Consider the following 15218-nt stretch of genomic DNA (forward strand, 5'->3'; position numbering starts at 1 on the left):
AATTTATGACCAATATTACAGGAAAAATCATAAAGTAACCAATAAGTAAATGTTGCCACTGAACAAGGCACTATGCTCTATTCTTTCTGAGAGTTTTGAGTAATATTTGGCCTTGCCTTCTTAGTTCTTACAGCCTACTTGATAATTCAGCTTTGTAAATGAAACAGCAAACACTTCACAAGATTTTCCCACGTCCTAGGTCATGTCATTCCCACAACTCAGAGCTTTTCATACTCTACAACTCAAAACTATTCCTGAAAAATAGAAAAAGAAAAAAAAGGAGAGAGAGAGTACAATAATTCAGACAGGCGCCAATGGTAGACATTAAGAAGCCTATCTTCAAAAGCATATGCTTTATCATACAAGTGAGGCTAGGGGTGGGGAATGGGGAAGTACACTGGGTCAGGAGGTATGAAAAATCCGAAGGGCCGGTTATTCACAGCACCTCAATACAGTATCATCATAACTTGCATTACATTGTACACCTTTTTTAACAAACGATAATCATAAATGACTTTGCCGCCTTCTTGCAGAATCTGATCTCAATCTCTTCACAGGGTTTGCCCACCCAACTGAGCCGCTGCTACCACCACTGCCATTCAACTGTTGGGGAGTCTGCTGGTTTAACCTCCCCTCCTTCGGAGTTGGGATCGAGCCTGGACTTCTGATACTGCGGCTCACACCAGGTGGCGAGACAGGACCACCAGAACTACTCCCCCCAGGCTTCAAACCCAACTTCTCTCTATCTTTTCTTTTCTTTTTACAAATAACAAGCTCCCCTGGATGAGTCAATGGGCGCGAATCATCATGCTCCCGGCTGCTGCTACCACCAAATCTTTTTTCTCTTTGAGCCATATGACTACTCTTAGCAGCCTTGGTTTCTTCACCGGCGTGAAGTGCTCCACGTGTCTTTGGCTTCTGCAGCGGGCTAGAGTCAGGTTCCATTTCATTTATCAGTTTGTGTCTCTTGCTTTGACCTACAGGCATCTGCCTTGAAGATGCACCAGGTGTAGTAGATGCTGTGGGTCCAGCAAAGGAGATGGAATTCCTTGCTTCTCGAAAATCAGTCTCTGGAAATTCTATCTTCAAGATGTCAAAGAAAAGATCATGTACTTTTCTTGCTTCAGATCTCACCTGTGATCATAATAGAGTAGCAAAATTTCATAAATTACAGTAAAAGAACATGGGGGAAGCTGGGTATGAGAATGATGTGATTATCCCATAGACCAATCAATGCTGGTCGTCACTGGTTGACTCCAATTTGTTGATACATAATTCTTATTCACTGAATTACGTAAACATTAGGAAAACAGGCGTAGAAGTAAATTTTCTTAGACTGGCAGTTGTATGTTTTTTCTGCCAAGGTAGTGTCGGCCAAAGATGAGGATGTAGCAATAAAATGAATCAGTCCAGATCTTAAGTGTCATTGCATACCTCATGTGAGAAACCAAAGTACTGCACCGCCCGTTTTAACATGAGCTGCACATCAGAGACAAATTCGAGCACTCCACTGTACTCAGACTCATCAACGTGCAGATCAATTGTGTGTAGGCCAAACGGACTATCCTCTGACCCACCCATGCAACCAGAACTGTCAATTCTTTTCCACAGACCATGTAGCAATGGAATTATTTGATGACCTCCCTTCTCTATTTTCTTTTGGAGCTTGATAATGACAGTCTTGCACTGCAAATAGCCAAACAGAAGGAAAAAGCATGCACAAGATCAGGAATATATCCACAGTACAAGAGAGGGAAAGATTGACACACACAGCCATGAGTATTGTATCTTTTTTATGCAAGCAGATACAAAATGAGCGTAGTTGTATTAACACTACTCTAAACCAGCATTGTGTTCAAGTATGTTAAGGTATCCAACCATAATTTCTGAGGGAAAAATTTCTAGTCCTAGCCTAATCAAGCAATAGCCAAAGCTATAGCCTTGTGAAATATTCAAATAATAGGAAAACTGATCATAGATTGCAGGTATAAGCTTTTAAGTAGAAAGGTATATAATACAAGACAACCTTTAGATCAATCAATCAACTAGACCTGTATCCCAATCTAATCGCAGTCTGCTATATGAATCTTCTACACAAAACCGATTTTCCAAACTCCAGTAGAGATGCAGTATCCAGAAATTAATTCGATAAAAAGCAGTTTAAACTTAATTAACAGTGGAATTACTACTTTCTACGTGTTTTTACTTTTTACCTTTCTTTGAATGACCTCAGACATCTTAGTCCCTCCACTATATGTCCCGCTGGCATTCATGAGCTTATTATCCCAACTTTCCCTTGTGGGTTCAAAAGCATCATCGGGGGACAAGCGACTAACTTTTCCAGGTTTTCCTGAACCATGCATCTTCACTGAATTAGAAGATGATTTCCTCGAAGGTATGCTTCGCTTACTCTTAAAGGATGCATCACTTTGACTATTCTTTGGAACACTAGGCTCTGCATGCGCTTTGTGTCCACGGTCATTTCTCATTTGAAGATCATGTCTACGATCCCCTTGAAATGGCATCTGAGAAGAATCTCCACGCTGCACAGCTGGCTTCTCAATGAGCGTCTCTTCTGGCCTTTCTGCAGCATGCCTTGGTCGAACCCTCAAACTCCGCTTCCTTTTTATTTTGGGCTGCAACACCTGTTCTTCTTCACCTTCATCACGATCTTGGATCCAACTACCAGACTGCTGAAGATCCACATGTGAATCTCCAGATACTGCAATTTCTCCTTCCTCTAATTCATCTGCCTGAAATTTAAAGATGGAAATATGGAATTCATTAAGTGTTATCAGTAATGGATGCACACCTTCAAAGAAGAAAAAAAGGGAACGAATTTTCCCACCATCCTTTTGGCCCGAGAACTGGGCCTGGCATCTAATGCTGACAGAGATCCAAACTTCTTGTGAGATGACACAGACGATGATACTACTTGTGTCGGCATTTGGTTGTCTGATGATGATCCTGATGAACCCACTTGTTCAGGTACACGAGTCTTTATAGCACCTTGTGGACCTTGGTGGTATTCAAATCTATCAGCAAAACTTGGACCATCTTCTTCTGACTGGTCTTTGTTCGCTGGTGTAACACCAACCGCACCACTAATATCATCATCTTCAAATTCCCCAGTATCACCTTCTTCCTGGGCTGAATACCCGTTCCTCTCCACAGAACTTGCTTCAGAGAACTCTCCAATGTCGTCATCCAATTCTGTGTATATAGGAACATTTTTTTTGGGCCGCCCTCTTTTCTTCTCAGGTTCAGGAGCTAATCCGCTGGAGTCCACGCCACCACCACTACTAAATAAGACATTCTTTGAGGGCTTTTTTGCTAAAGTGGCAATGGCCGTATTGACTTCCTTACTGGTAGCACGAAGCCACTTCGGAACCTGATCATATCTTGTCATCTCCTCTTCCCAATCAAATTCTTCATCCATTTGATCAAATTGTTCTACCTCCTCTTCACTCCTAGCAATCATGCGATTTACCTCCTGGAGAGAGGGAACATCATGAAGTGTCTCCTGATACCTCTCCTCGTCATGTAATAATGTCTCCAAAGTTAAACGTCGCTCTTCATGTGTAGTCCTTTGGTCAAAACGCCCAGCATTTATAACTTCATCAGCCATGTCAATCTTATACTGTTGAATATTATTCCGAATGAGACTCTCAATAGATCCCACATAGCGGTCCTTTCCTGCGAGGTCATCATCAGAATCAACTACGCCTCCACCACGGTATTCATCCTCTTTCTGATGACATGCAATTTTGTCTACAACTGCCTCCATGTATATGACTTTCACTTCTCTTTTCTGCCCTATACGATGGGCTCTAGCAACTGCCTGTTCCTCATTTTTGGGGTTTGGATCAGGATCGTAGATGATGACAGTGTCAGCAGTCTGCAGATTTAATCCACGCCCAGCAGCACGAATGCTTAACAAGAAGATAAAGCAATCAGTACCTGGACTATTAAAATCCACAATAGCTGATTCACGGTCCTCTAAGCTCGTCGTCCCGTCAATTCTTCTATAGACAAGTCGTCGCCACTGCAAATACTCCTCCAAGATATCAAGCAGCTTTGTCATGGTACTAAAAAGCAGCACCCTGTGCCCTGTTCTTTGAAGTTTAATTAATATCCGATCAAGAACCCACAATTTCCCACATGATTTAACAATGAAGTCCTTTGTAACATTGAGATATGGATAGTTAAGCAAAGGATGGTTGCAAGCTTTTCGAAGCTCCATACATCTATTATTTAAAACTTTATATGTTTTCGGCGTGTAATTTGGATTTTTTTCAGCCCTTCGGTTCTCATCTTCAGGGTCAACTCTAAGTGTACCAGTAGACTTGATCCAATCATAAACAGCGCTCTGAAAACCTGACATTCGGCATCTTAAGACAACGGAGACCTGCAGCAGTTGAAGTAGTCATTAGAGAGGAGGTCCTACATCACAGTTTGGCAACCAAAGACAACCATGAAAGTTTACCTTGGGTGGAAGTGAACCTTCAACATCTTCAACACGACGCCTGAGCATGAAAGGCTCAAGAATTTGGTGAAGCCGATGGATAACAATGACCTTCTTCTCAGTCTCAAGCCAGTCATCTTCAGCATTGTGTGTCGGACCTTCTTTCTGAAAGGGCTTAGAGAACCAATCATGAAATGCTCTGCGATTATCAAATACTTCTGGAAGTAGTAGATTTAGAAGTGACCATAATTCCTTGAGATCATTCTGCATCAAACACATTGAAACAAATTCACTTATGTTAACTTCATAGGATATGTAAGAAAGAGTTCAAAGGAAAATAAGCACCCACACTTTACAAGTTTCAAAAAAAAAATTAAAAAATAAAATAAAAAAAAAAAGGCACCCACTTGCAACCAGTGAACCATGTTTAAGAGCATATGGCAAAAAAAACTCCAGCCAAAGACAAAAACTGCGAAGATCCACTTCTTATGTCTATGTAACTCTGCGTAAGCACTACTAAAACAGGGCACTTAAACACTCATGCAGGGTCTTTCCTTTAGCTGTACTAAAGTCTCACTGATGAATTGTGATTGTATGCAAATAATATATTGCTGGACCACAATTTTCCTTCCAAAGAGGTTCAGAAAGCTATCAAGACTGGAAATCCAGTTACAACGAATTAAAGTCCAATGGATCGGCAGGCAACTGAATTCAAAAGATATAACATTCAATATGTGCAAGTTTAAAGACAATTGAGCAATTGCTCTCTCGCTTGAACAGTTTGTTTGTAGCATCTAAAGGTAGGGCATAGGCAATAAACTTATGGCAATAATGCAGACCCAAACATAAGTAGAAGAACATAGATCTGAACATCAGCAATGATAGACGCAATGCACCTGCAATGGTGTCCCTGTGAGAAGCAAGCGCCTTTGGCATCGATATCTGTCAAGATCACGAGCAAGAACTGATTCCCTGTCCTTCATACGTTGTGCTTCATCAATTATTATATACTTCCAATCAACTTTTGAAAGTTTAGCACGATCGTACATGATGAACTCGTACGTAGTGACAAGAACATTAAATTTCATCGCACAAACTTCCTACAAGATGTGGAAAGCATATGGAACCTTCAATACCAAGTTCAACCACTTGAGCCGGTTAAATTTCATCAGCATGAACGTATCTTACCTGTGAAAATAACTTCGACCTTTGATCCTTCGAACCAACATAGAAAATGCAGGACGCAGATGGAAGCCAATTGAGAAACTCACTCTGGAAATATAGAATGAGTAAGTACAAAGCGAAACCAGAAAGACACACACTAACAACGGCAATTGATTACGAACCTTCCAATTAACTAGAACTGCATTTGGCACAATTATAAGATGCGGTCCATAGTTTTGTTTGAATTCCATCAAGTGAGCAATTAATGCCATAACCTGTTGAGACACAGAAAAAGAAGCATATCACTAAAGCACAAGTTACAAATCATCTGGTAAAAAATGTAGTACCCTGAAGTTGGCGTAATAATATGTATTCCCTCTGTTTCAAATTTAGCATCCTGTTCAATAATGTTCAACATCTTTCACGCTTTTGACCCGCTTATAGTTATAACGATCCAATTCACAGAGTAAAGCAGGACACCAAATTGGACGAACGGGTAAAGATATTCACCTGCACAGTCTTCCCCAGACCCATCTCATCAGCCAATATACCATTTAGCTTATTATTATACAAAGAAAGCATCCACTGCAACCCAACCTGTAACATTTGAATACAAATTTTTTATCTCACATAAAAGCACAAAATGAGATACTGAAACTGAGAAAATGAGAGAGATTGAAGTCAATCATTTATGCATGTATTGAAGTTAGCAACTTACAAGCTGATAGTCTCGCAAAGTTCCAGCTCTTAACATGGAAGGCTGCCTTAAAACCCTTTCATTAACAGCATGGGCAAGATGGTAATACCTGGAGATAGTACAAAGAGTACAGAGTTGAGATAAGTTAAGATGGGTGATAACTGTCCTAGATGTAAACAACCACAATGTCAATGAAAATATGAACGATGACCACAAAACTAATTTTCTTCCACATAAGTTAGGACTCCCCAACTACTATCCAAGATCAAACTGAACTCATGCAACAAATCATTGACCGCGGAGCGGAACTGGTCACATCCAGATATGTCCCCAAATGCCAAAATCTTAAAGAGAGATCCAAATTAAACGTGTATAAGGAAAGAAATGAGTACTTGTTAACTGATGAACTATCTCTGGGTGCATTCATTTCAGAAAAACGATTCCTTATCATGACTTCCTCCCGAGCACAGGCTGCTACAGATCTTACTTCTTCTTCAGAGAGGCCCTGTTGTCACGGACAAGTACATGAATATGCAAATAAAATACATTCACCAACTAGAGAAGGAACGTCTATCAAACAAATCCGGTACAACAGGAGGTCCATTTGTTCAAATTAAGAGTGTGTATTTGAATGACAAGGATTTTTGTCTCTCATATATATATATATATATATATATATATATATATATATATATATATATATATATATGCCACAAGTGGAAAAGACATGCAGTCGCTTCTGCATTGCCCTATGATTACCCGTAAAATTGCACCAACGACCTTTTCCCTAAATATAGCTATTCAAAACTCATGCACAGCAACTTAAGATAGGCGATTGCACAAAGCAGGGGCAACAGAAGTACCTGTGCACGTGCAGCAGCTGCAGCAGCATATGCAGCCTCCTCAACCTCCTGTTGATTTTTCGCCGCTGTAATTTTACCTCCCAATTTATTAAGATAATCTTCTGTCTGACTCAAAAATGACGAGAGAACATTATATCTCTCTGCAGCATCACCAGGAACGTTGGTCTGCTGCTCTAGTAACATCTCCCTGTATCTCTCAACATCATTATTCTTCAACGCCTCCATTCTTTCATTCCGATTATCATCCTTTTTCTTTGAGAACTCCCTCAACATTCTCTCATGGTACTTAGCTACTCCCCTGTTGCGTGCTGTTCGAGCATCGCGTATTGCCCAATGAGCCTCAAGAAGCTTCTTACGCCATTGAAAAATAGATTTTAATTGTTTTTCTCTGATAGCTCTCTGGGAGGCCTGCAGTTGCCTAGCAAGGTCCTGACGCTGACGCTCACATAGCCTTACAAATTTTCGGTAATGCCTATCAGGCATTGCCATTATTTCCTGCTGCTGTTGGTCAATCTCATCCCTCACGCGTGCCTGTATATCAGCAAGTCGGAGTTTCTTTTCTTCAATTTGCAATCTTAGAACAAGATCTGGTCTAATCCTTTTCCTCTCTAAATTAATAGCCAGTATATCACCAATCTTCTTTATACCTTCCTCCCTTTTTCTCTTGTGAATTTCTGAGCCTTCCTCCATTAGAAGATCCTTGATTTCATAACCCAATGTTAAATTATTATTGTTGTTCATCATCATGGATGGTCCAAAAGCATCATGCTTACGAGTGAAGAAAGGAAAATCGAATAATGGTCCATGATACTTCCGAGCTGGACCTGTATCTTTTGGTTGAGGAGCACTAGACTGCACAGGTTTTTTTGCCTGAGTTGTTTCAGAACCAGTAACTTGTGATGCAACAGCTTTACCCCTATCTGGCGCAATATCACCTCTGCTAGGAGTATTCTGAATAGCACGGTCCGCATCCTGGTCAGATTTACTAGCATGTCCTGTGATTGGCTGCTCCTCTTTTCCAGGAAGAACCACTGATGCAGTCGCCTTTGTCTCAGTTGTGCTACCTGGCACAGGTGCGGTTGAGGCAGCTGTACACTCTTCTCCCATGACCTCCTCCTTTGAACCATTCAGTCCATCAGATGGTACAACAAGCTGAGGACTCTTCTCACTTGGTTCCGGGCGTCTTATGTTATCTTCTGAACCTTTTCCTGATGATTTCTCCTGATTTACTGTAACACTAGGAGGAAATGTTTGCTGCATCTGCACGTCCAAAGGTGGCGGAATAATAGCTTGGAGTAATTCACGTGGTAATGTCCCATCTCCTTTCTACAAGCAAGACAAAGAAGATCAAGATATATTGATAATAACAGATTTAAGTATTTTGAACAAAGGAAAGCATAGTATGTAAATCTGAGGGGTACATTACGAACAAACCTTTAGACGTCTAAAAGCAAGTATTTGGGCTTTAAGAACATGCAGTTGCTGCTTACTGAACCCCAGATGCTTTTGTTGCAGCTGACGGCCATTTCCACCTTGAGACATAAGGGAATTCCCCAAGTTCCCATCTGGAGAAGAAGCTGCAGAATGTGGTGAAGGTCGACTCAACTGCCTGGCATAGTGTGTCTGCAACGTTTCTTGGGCAGTTGAGGCCGGCTTAGGCGGCAAGGTGTTATCCACACCCTGGTTCGGGTTTACAGATGACTGTGGGTAATGCATCGGAGGTAATCCACTGCTAGTCGTAATTTGTTGTCTATGAGGCAAATTGTTCTCTCTGCCATGAGCAGAAAACTGCTGCTGAGGAATATTATTTGGGTTATTAATTGAAGCTGCACTATGAGACGCACTGAGAGGACCAGTTATAACAGCCTGCCTAGTTTTAGCAGAACTTGACCCCGACAAATCACTTGAAGAATGAGCACGGGGCGAACCGTCATTAGCAAATTGAGGTGATGAAACTTGCTGCTTTGGCATATGACCTGATGAAGATTGCACAGGCACATTGCTATCAGACGCTTTCTGCTGGGCCATCAGTCTGGACTGCATGAGCGGAATTAGTTGTGCCATAATGTTAGCATTTGCAGGTAGTGACAGATCAACACTACGTTCAAGTGCCAGAGCCTGCATTGCTTGCATCTGTGCAGCCATAGCAAGAGAGTTACTAGCCATGTTCCCCATGCTTTGCTGAGATGATGGCGCCTGCATGGGCTTCGTCGCTACCGTTTGGCCATGCAATGTTGGCTGGGAAGGAGGCTTTGGATCTGGTCTCTGATCGGTCATCAACTGCTGGCCCTGGTCCGATTGTTTCTCACCACGAGAGAAATGTTGCTGGCCCTGGTCTGATTGTTTCTCACCACGAGAGAAATGTTGCTCTGAGGATATCTTTGATGATGATGCTTGAGCCTGGTTCGATGCCTGCATTGCAACAAGTTCCTGCATTTTCATATTAGCAATTCTAGGATCTTGGTCCTTCGCAGAAGGGCCAAACATTCCCATTTTCATTTGCTGCTGATGTTGCATCCCAAGAGCAGACTTCTGTTGTTGCGCTGCCTGGTAAGCATACTGCAGGTATGCCTGTTGGACAGGATTCAACATCTGTTGCTCAAAGCCCTGGCTCCTGTTCTGGCCATCCTCTCGAATGGTGGGAGAGCCATGTTGTTGGCCCAAATCAATATACCTCCTCGGTTGCTGAGGCAGCTGCATGGATCCAGAAGGTCCAACAAAATTACCCCCACCTAAAATTCCATGGGCATTGCCAGACTGGAAGGCCAGAATAGCTTCATTTCCTTCAGGCCTTCTAAGGAACTGTTGTTGTAATGACTGCAAAATAAATATCCAATAAGTGATACAGTCAGACTTATTTATAAAAGAAGGTTGAGTGACTCAAATAGGACCTAGATTCTTGTGATCTTATTCTTATTGAAGACAACAAGCCATTAAGATTTTTTTGAGTAAGGTAACATAATAAGCCACTAAGATTAAACCCACATCTGTTTGAAAATAGCATGCTGATTCAAGATAGCAGGTCTTGAAAATTTATTTGAAAACAAACCAGGTAAAATATTATTTCTGAAAAAAACAAAGGAACAACCATCTCTCCAGATATCAGAAGTAGGAAGCAAACAAAGCAACAAAAGAACATGGGAAAATATTATAGCTAGAAAGCATACAAGAAACTCGAGAGAAACTGGTATAACTGACAAAGTTGATCAATGCTGAAGTTTAAATACTTCCAGTCAAACGCACGAAGAATTTCTAGGGCATTTGCAGCATCCTATGCACATAATGGACAAAAATCTTTTAGAGGGTGTTTGGATTGGCTTATTTTAAGTGCTTATTGGCTTTTAAGCTCTTTTCTAGTGCTTGTGGTGTTTGGCAAAGACAAAAACTGCTTAAAAGCACTTACTTTTAGGCAAGAAAAGTACAAAAATAAGCCAAAAGCCAAAAGTTGGGTATTCCCAACTTATGGCTTTTAGCTTATAAGCTATTTTTAAAAAGCCAATCCAAACACCCTCTTAGTTAGCAACTTATTTCGTCCTGTGCTGTAATTCATCTGCTTCAGTTCACTTTTTAATAAATTTGTTTCCTGTTAAGGATAATCAACTAAAATTTTGGACATGAGCACAATTACAACTCCTTAGAGTCATCATTTGTCTGGTTAAGCAACATCTAATTTCGTCCTGCGCTGTAATTCGTCTTCTTCAGTTCACCTTTTAATAAATTTGTTTCCTGTTGAGGATAATTAACTAAATTTTAGACATGAGGACAATTACAACTCCTTAGAGCCATCATTTGTTTGGCTAAGCAACATCCAATTTCGTCCTGTGCTGTAATTCGTCTTCTTCAGTTCACCTTCTAATGAATTTGCTACCAATTAAGGATAATCAACTCAGAAATCAACTAAAATTTAGACATGAGGACAATTACAACTCCTTAGTCATCATTTGTTAGGCTAAGCAACTCCTAATTTCATCCTGTCCTGTGATTCGTCTTCTTCAGTTCACTTTAAGGTAAATTTGTTTCCTGTTAAGGATAATCAACTCAGAAATTTCAGACATGAGGACAATTACAGCTCCTTAGAGTCATCTTTGTTTGGTTAAGCAACATCTCATTTCGTTCTGTCCTGTAATTCGTCTTCTTCAGTTCACTTTAAGGTAAATTGTTCCTGTTAAGGATAATTAACTCAGAAATTTCAGACATCAGGACAATTACAACTCCTTAGAGTCATCATTTGTTTGGTTAAGCAACATCTAATTTCGTCCTGTCCTGTAATTCGTCTTCTTCAGTTCAATTTTATAGAAATTTGTTTCCTGTTAAGGATAATCAACTCAGAAATCAGATACAATTTCAGACATGAGGACAATTACAACTCTTTAGAGTCATCATTAAGGTAACATATGTGGACAAAATGTGTCATATGTATGGACGAAATAGAAGATTGCATTCCATAATCTGAGCAATGACAGTTAATCTGGTAGGAGTTGAGAACATCATGCAGTTAAGAATCACATGCATGTTCAACACTGTTGGAAAAAAAAAACTTTTGAAATCAAGGCTAACATATTAAAGACCTGGCAAAGGCAAGCACTTAAAATAAGGAAGAAAAGGTGGGAACTATCTTTTATTTATCAAGAAAAGAAACGTAGGAATCGTAACATGCTAGACAACATTCACTTGATGGAACTAAACACTTCTACTTGCATTTGAAGGTTAATAGTTTCCCATTAAAGGACAGACTAAGATACACAGAGCTGATTCCCTGAAAGTGAAAATGGATAAGTATAAACATCAACATGCGCTAATACATTTTTCAGCACAAAAAATTGCTCTTCCATGTATATATATAGTTTTCAAAATCCTCAAACTTTCAAAGCTTAAGTAGCTCTGAAGCTAGCACCTCAATACCATTTGAACAAGAAAAAGAATGTCTTTCACATAACAAGCAAATTCATGTTCACTTAAAACCAAGTGTTGAACCACATCACCACACACATAATTCAACAAAACCCACTTCCAAAAAGAAAACTTAATGCCACTCACAAAAAAATTAATGTCATTTCCAAAACCCACTTCCAAAATAGATTAACAAAGATCAATTCCACTTCAAAAAAATAAAATGCCACTTGAAACACACCCTACCACCTAAAATGGTAATTGAACAAGAAAAAGAATGTCTTTCACATAGCAAGCAAAATTCATGTCAATTCAAACCAAGTGTTGAACCACATCACCACTCACATAATTCAACAAACCCCACTTCAAAAAAATAAAACTTGATGTCATTTCCAAAACCCACTTCCCAAATAGATTAACAAAGATCAAACCCGCTTCAAAAAAAACAAAAAAAAAAATTTGATGTGATTTCCAGAACCCACTTCCAAAATATATTAACAAAGAACAATCCCACTTCAAAAAAACAAAATGCCACTTGAAAAAACAACCTTCCCCCAAAAAAAAGTAAAATTTGTTAAATTTAGTAAACCCTAACCTGGCGTTGTTGGTGATCCAAGCCCATAGAAGAAGATGAAGAAGGAGAAGCTGAGGCTGATGCCGCCGTACTCCGCCCATGCCCTCCGCCACCGGCGACACCACCTTGCTGACCTGATTGCATGCAGCAGATTCACTAAATTCTATTTTCTCCTAAAACCCACCTGAAATTTTCTTGATTACCAAGAAAAAAAAAACTTAATTTTTCTGTCAGAACCCCATCATCAAGAAAATGAGTAAAGAAAGAAACATGGAAACCCTTGTAGTTTCCTAAAACCCAAGATCCCCAAGGTTCAAATCAACCCACCCACCCCCTCGTACCTCACCACCTATCTGTCCCACACAACTGTACTTTATATATCTATAAATTTGGTTTCTTCTTTTTTTTTTTTTTTTTTTCTATTTTCTTGATTTTAAAAATAAAAAAAGAAGCGAGAAATTTGCAAGAAGTAATGGGTGAATGGATTTATGGCGCGAATCAGGTGGGGCCAATGATTAAGATCGGAAAAGTTGCCGGCAAAGTTGCCGGAATCTCTTTCTCTCTCTCTTAGAGATATGCTGTGTTTGGGTGTGTGAGTGAATTATCACGCAATTTGCATTTTCACTCTTAGCCCTAACACAAGTCTTATATTGCCTTTTCTTTATTTTTCCTTTTTTTTTTTTTTTTTTTTTTTTTTTTTTTTTTAACTCCCTCCTCCCTAATCCCAAATATAAATAGACAAATATTGGTTCCACATTTGTTTCAGCTTTTTGCCAAATTGAGATTTATTAGAAAAAGAACAATTTAAGTAGACGTTTGGCTATAGAAATCAAAAAAAAAATCACTTTTTTTGAAATTTTGGATAAGTTGGACTTGTGTTTGTAATAGTTTCTTTAATTATATTTTTTTGTTGAAATGTAATTGTTTTGGTTGTGAATAAAGTGAAAAAGTTGAAAAATAAGTTTTTTTTGTTTTTCAAATTTCAAATACAACTTCAAGTTGTATTTCAAATGCTGATTCCGGAAAAAAGTGAATAATTTTTATGGCCAAATGCGTCCTAAGTTTGTGTATTTGCTAGATTTGTAAAAAATAGTTCGAAAGAATTTAAATAATTATAGATTTACTGAATAGAATTATCTGATATATATATATACTAATAAAAGATAATAAGCACCTTCTGAAATTAATTAATGTGCACACAGGTGATCCGAACTACACACGGTAAACAGTAGTGTTGTGGTTTAATCGGTCTCAACAATTTTGTTCTTATTTGATCTCTATTATACAAATTAACATATAATTAGCTAATAAATGATTGAATTGTGTAAAAACTTTTTAGACTAACTACCATAAACATATACTCCATCGCGAATCAATACAAGCGTCCACTTGGTCCAAGCCTTAACTACAGTTATTTCTATGTGGGGCTTCTCCTTTTGCCTTTTTCTAATTGTTCCTTTTCTTTTTCTTTTTTTTAACTCCTCCTCCCAAATAAAAATGACAAAAGAATGGGTGACCTGGAAAAAAGGAACTCTAATTTGTGTATTTTGCAAGATTTGTAAATTATAGCATGAAATAATTAAAAGTTACTAATTTGTTCAAATTTTATAAGAAGGAATTATCTCATAGACGTATTAATGAAAGATAACAAGCATCTCATGAAATTAATCGCACACAAATGATCCCTAGTGCACGGTAAATGCTATTTGTGTGTTTTAACTTGTCACAAAAATTAGGTTCCTATTTAATCTTTATTATAAAGATTTACATATAATTAGCTCACATATGATAACTATTTTCTTAAACTGACTACCATTAACATACACGATTTAAACTTAATTTTTTTAATACTCAATTTTTTTAGTAGTTAGCATATTAATTACTAGTATTATTTTACCATGCTACAATGAATACATATCATTAATACGTAAATACCTTATAATCGACGTAATTATTTTTCTACAATGAATGCTAAAAGTCAAACTATGTTAAGTATTACAATTATTTTCTATTAGTGCTGTGTGCAAAAGCTAATTGAGATATTTTGTTGTATGTGAAGACACTCACACTTCTTGTCTTTTGCTCAACAACTTGAGTTTATCTTGGGTTAAGGGTTTGGTTAAAGTAATCAGAGGTTAGGCGAGTGGAAATAATTGACCTCACAAAAGGTGATATTTTACAATAATGCCCAGATTTTTGTAATCTTGGGGAATCTGATTACGTGATTAAGGAGTAGAGATGTAATAACGTGACGGATTATCCTATTTGGCTTTGCATTTAATATTATTTGCCAAAAAATGCATTCTCCAGTCTCATTTTTAAATACTACGGATTTTAGAAATATTAATCTTGACTTATTTAATAATTATTAAATAAGTCCGTTTGTTTGGAAAACATTACATCAGAAATTTACAAGTTTAAGTGTTAAATAATTTTAATATGTTATGATACTTGTATGAAATAGTCTAATAAGTGCAGTGGCGGACCTAGAGTACAACTAAAACCTATGGTAATACAGTTCATGTGAACTTAATATTTCTCAGTCCTGTATACATAAAAAATTAA

The 15218-nt window shown here is 38.4% G+C and overlaps 1 protein-coding gene across 1 annotated transcript; it reads right to left on the bottom strand.

Annotated features, from left to right (window-relative positions):
* Positions 1–304: 304 nt before the first annotated feature.
* LOC132063895 (ATP-dependent helicase BRM) lies at positions 305–13276 on the bottom strand. The gene is made up of 14 exons (XM_059456639.1): positions 12675–13276; positions 8624–10006; positions 7190–8515; positions 6719–6831; positions 6348–6435; positions 6140–6226; positions 5812–5904; positions 5654–5737; positions 5362–5565; positions 4487–4729; positions 2849–4408; positions 2214–2753; positions 1435–1686; positions 305–1134 (listed from the first exon to the last, which is right to left on the bottom strand). The coding sequence occupies exons 1-14, from the start codon at positions 12795–12797 to the stop codon at positions 505–507; spliced, it is 6726 nt and encodes a 2241-aa protein (XP_059312622.1). The 5' UTR covers positions 12798–13276; the 3' UTR covers positions 305–504.
* Between the last annotated feature and the right edge of the window lie 1942 nt (positions 13277–15218).

This window comes from Lycium ferocissimum, chromosome 7 (assembly GCF_029784015.1).
Source record: "Lycium ferocissimum isolate CSIRO_LF1 chromosome 7, AGI_CSIRO_Lferr_CH_V1, whole genome shotgun sequence".
NCBI classification, from domain to species: Eukaryota; Viridiplantae; Streptophyta; class Magnoliopsida; order Solanales; family Solanaceae; genus Lycium; species Lycium ferocissimum.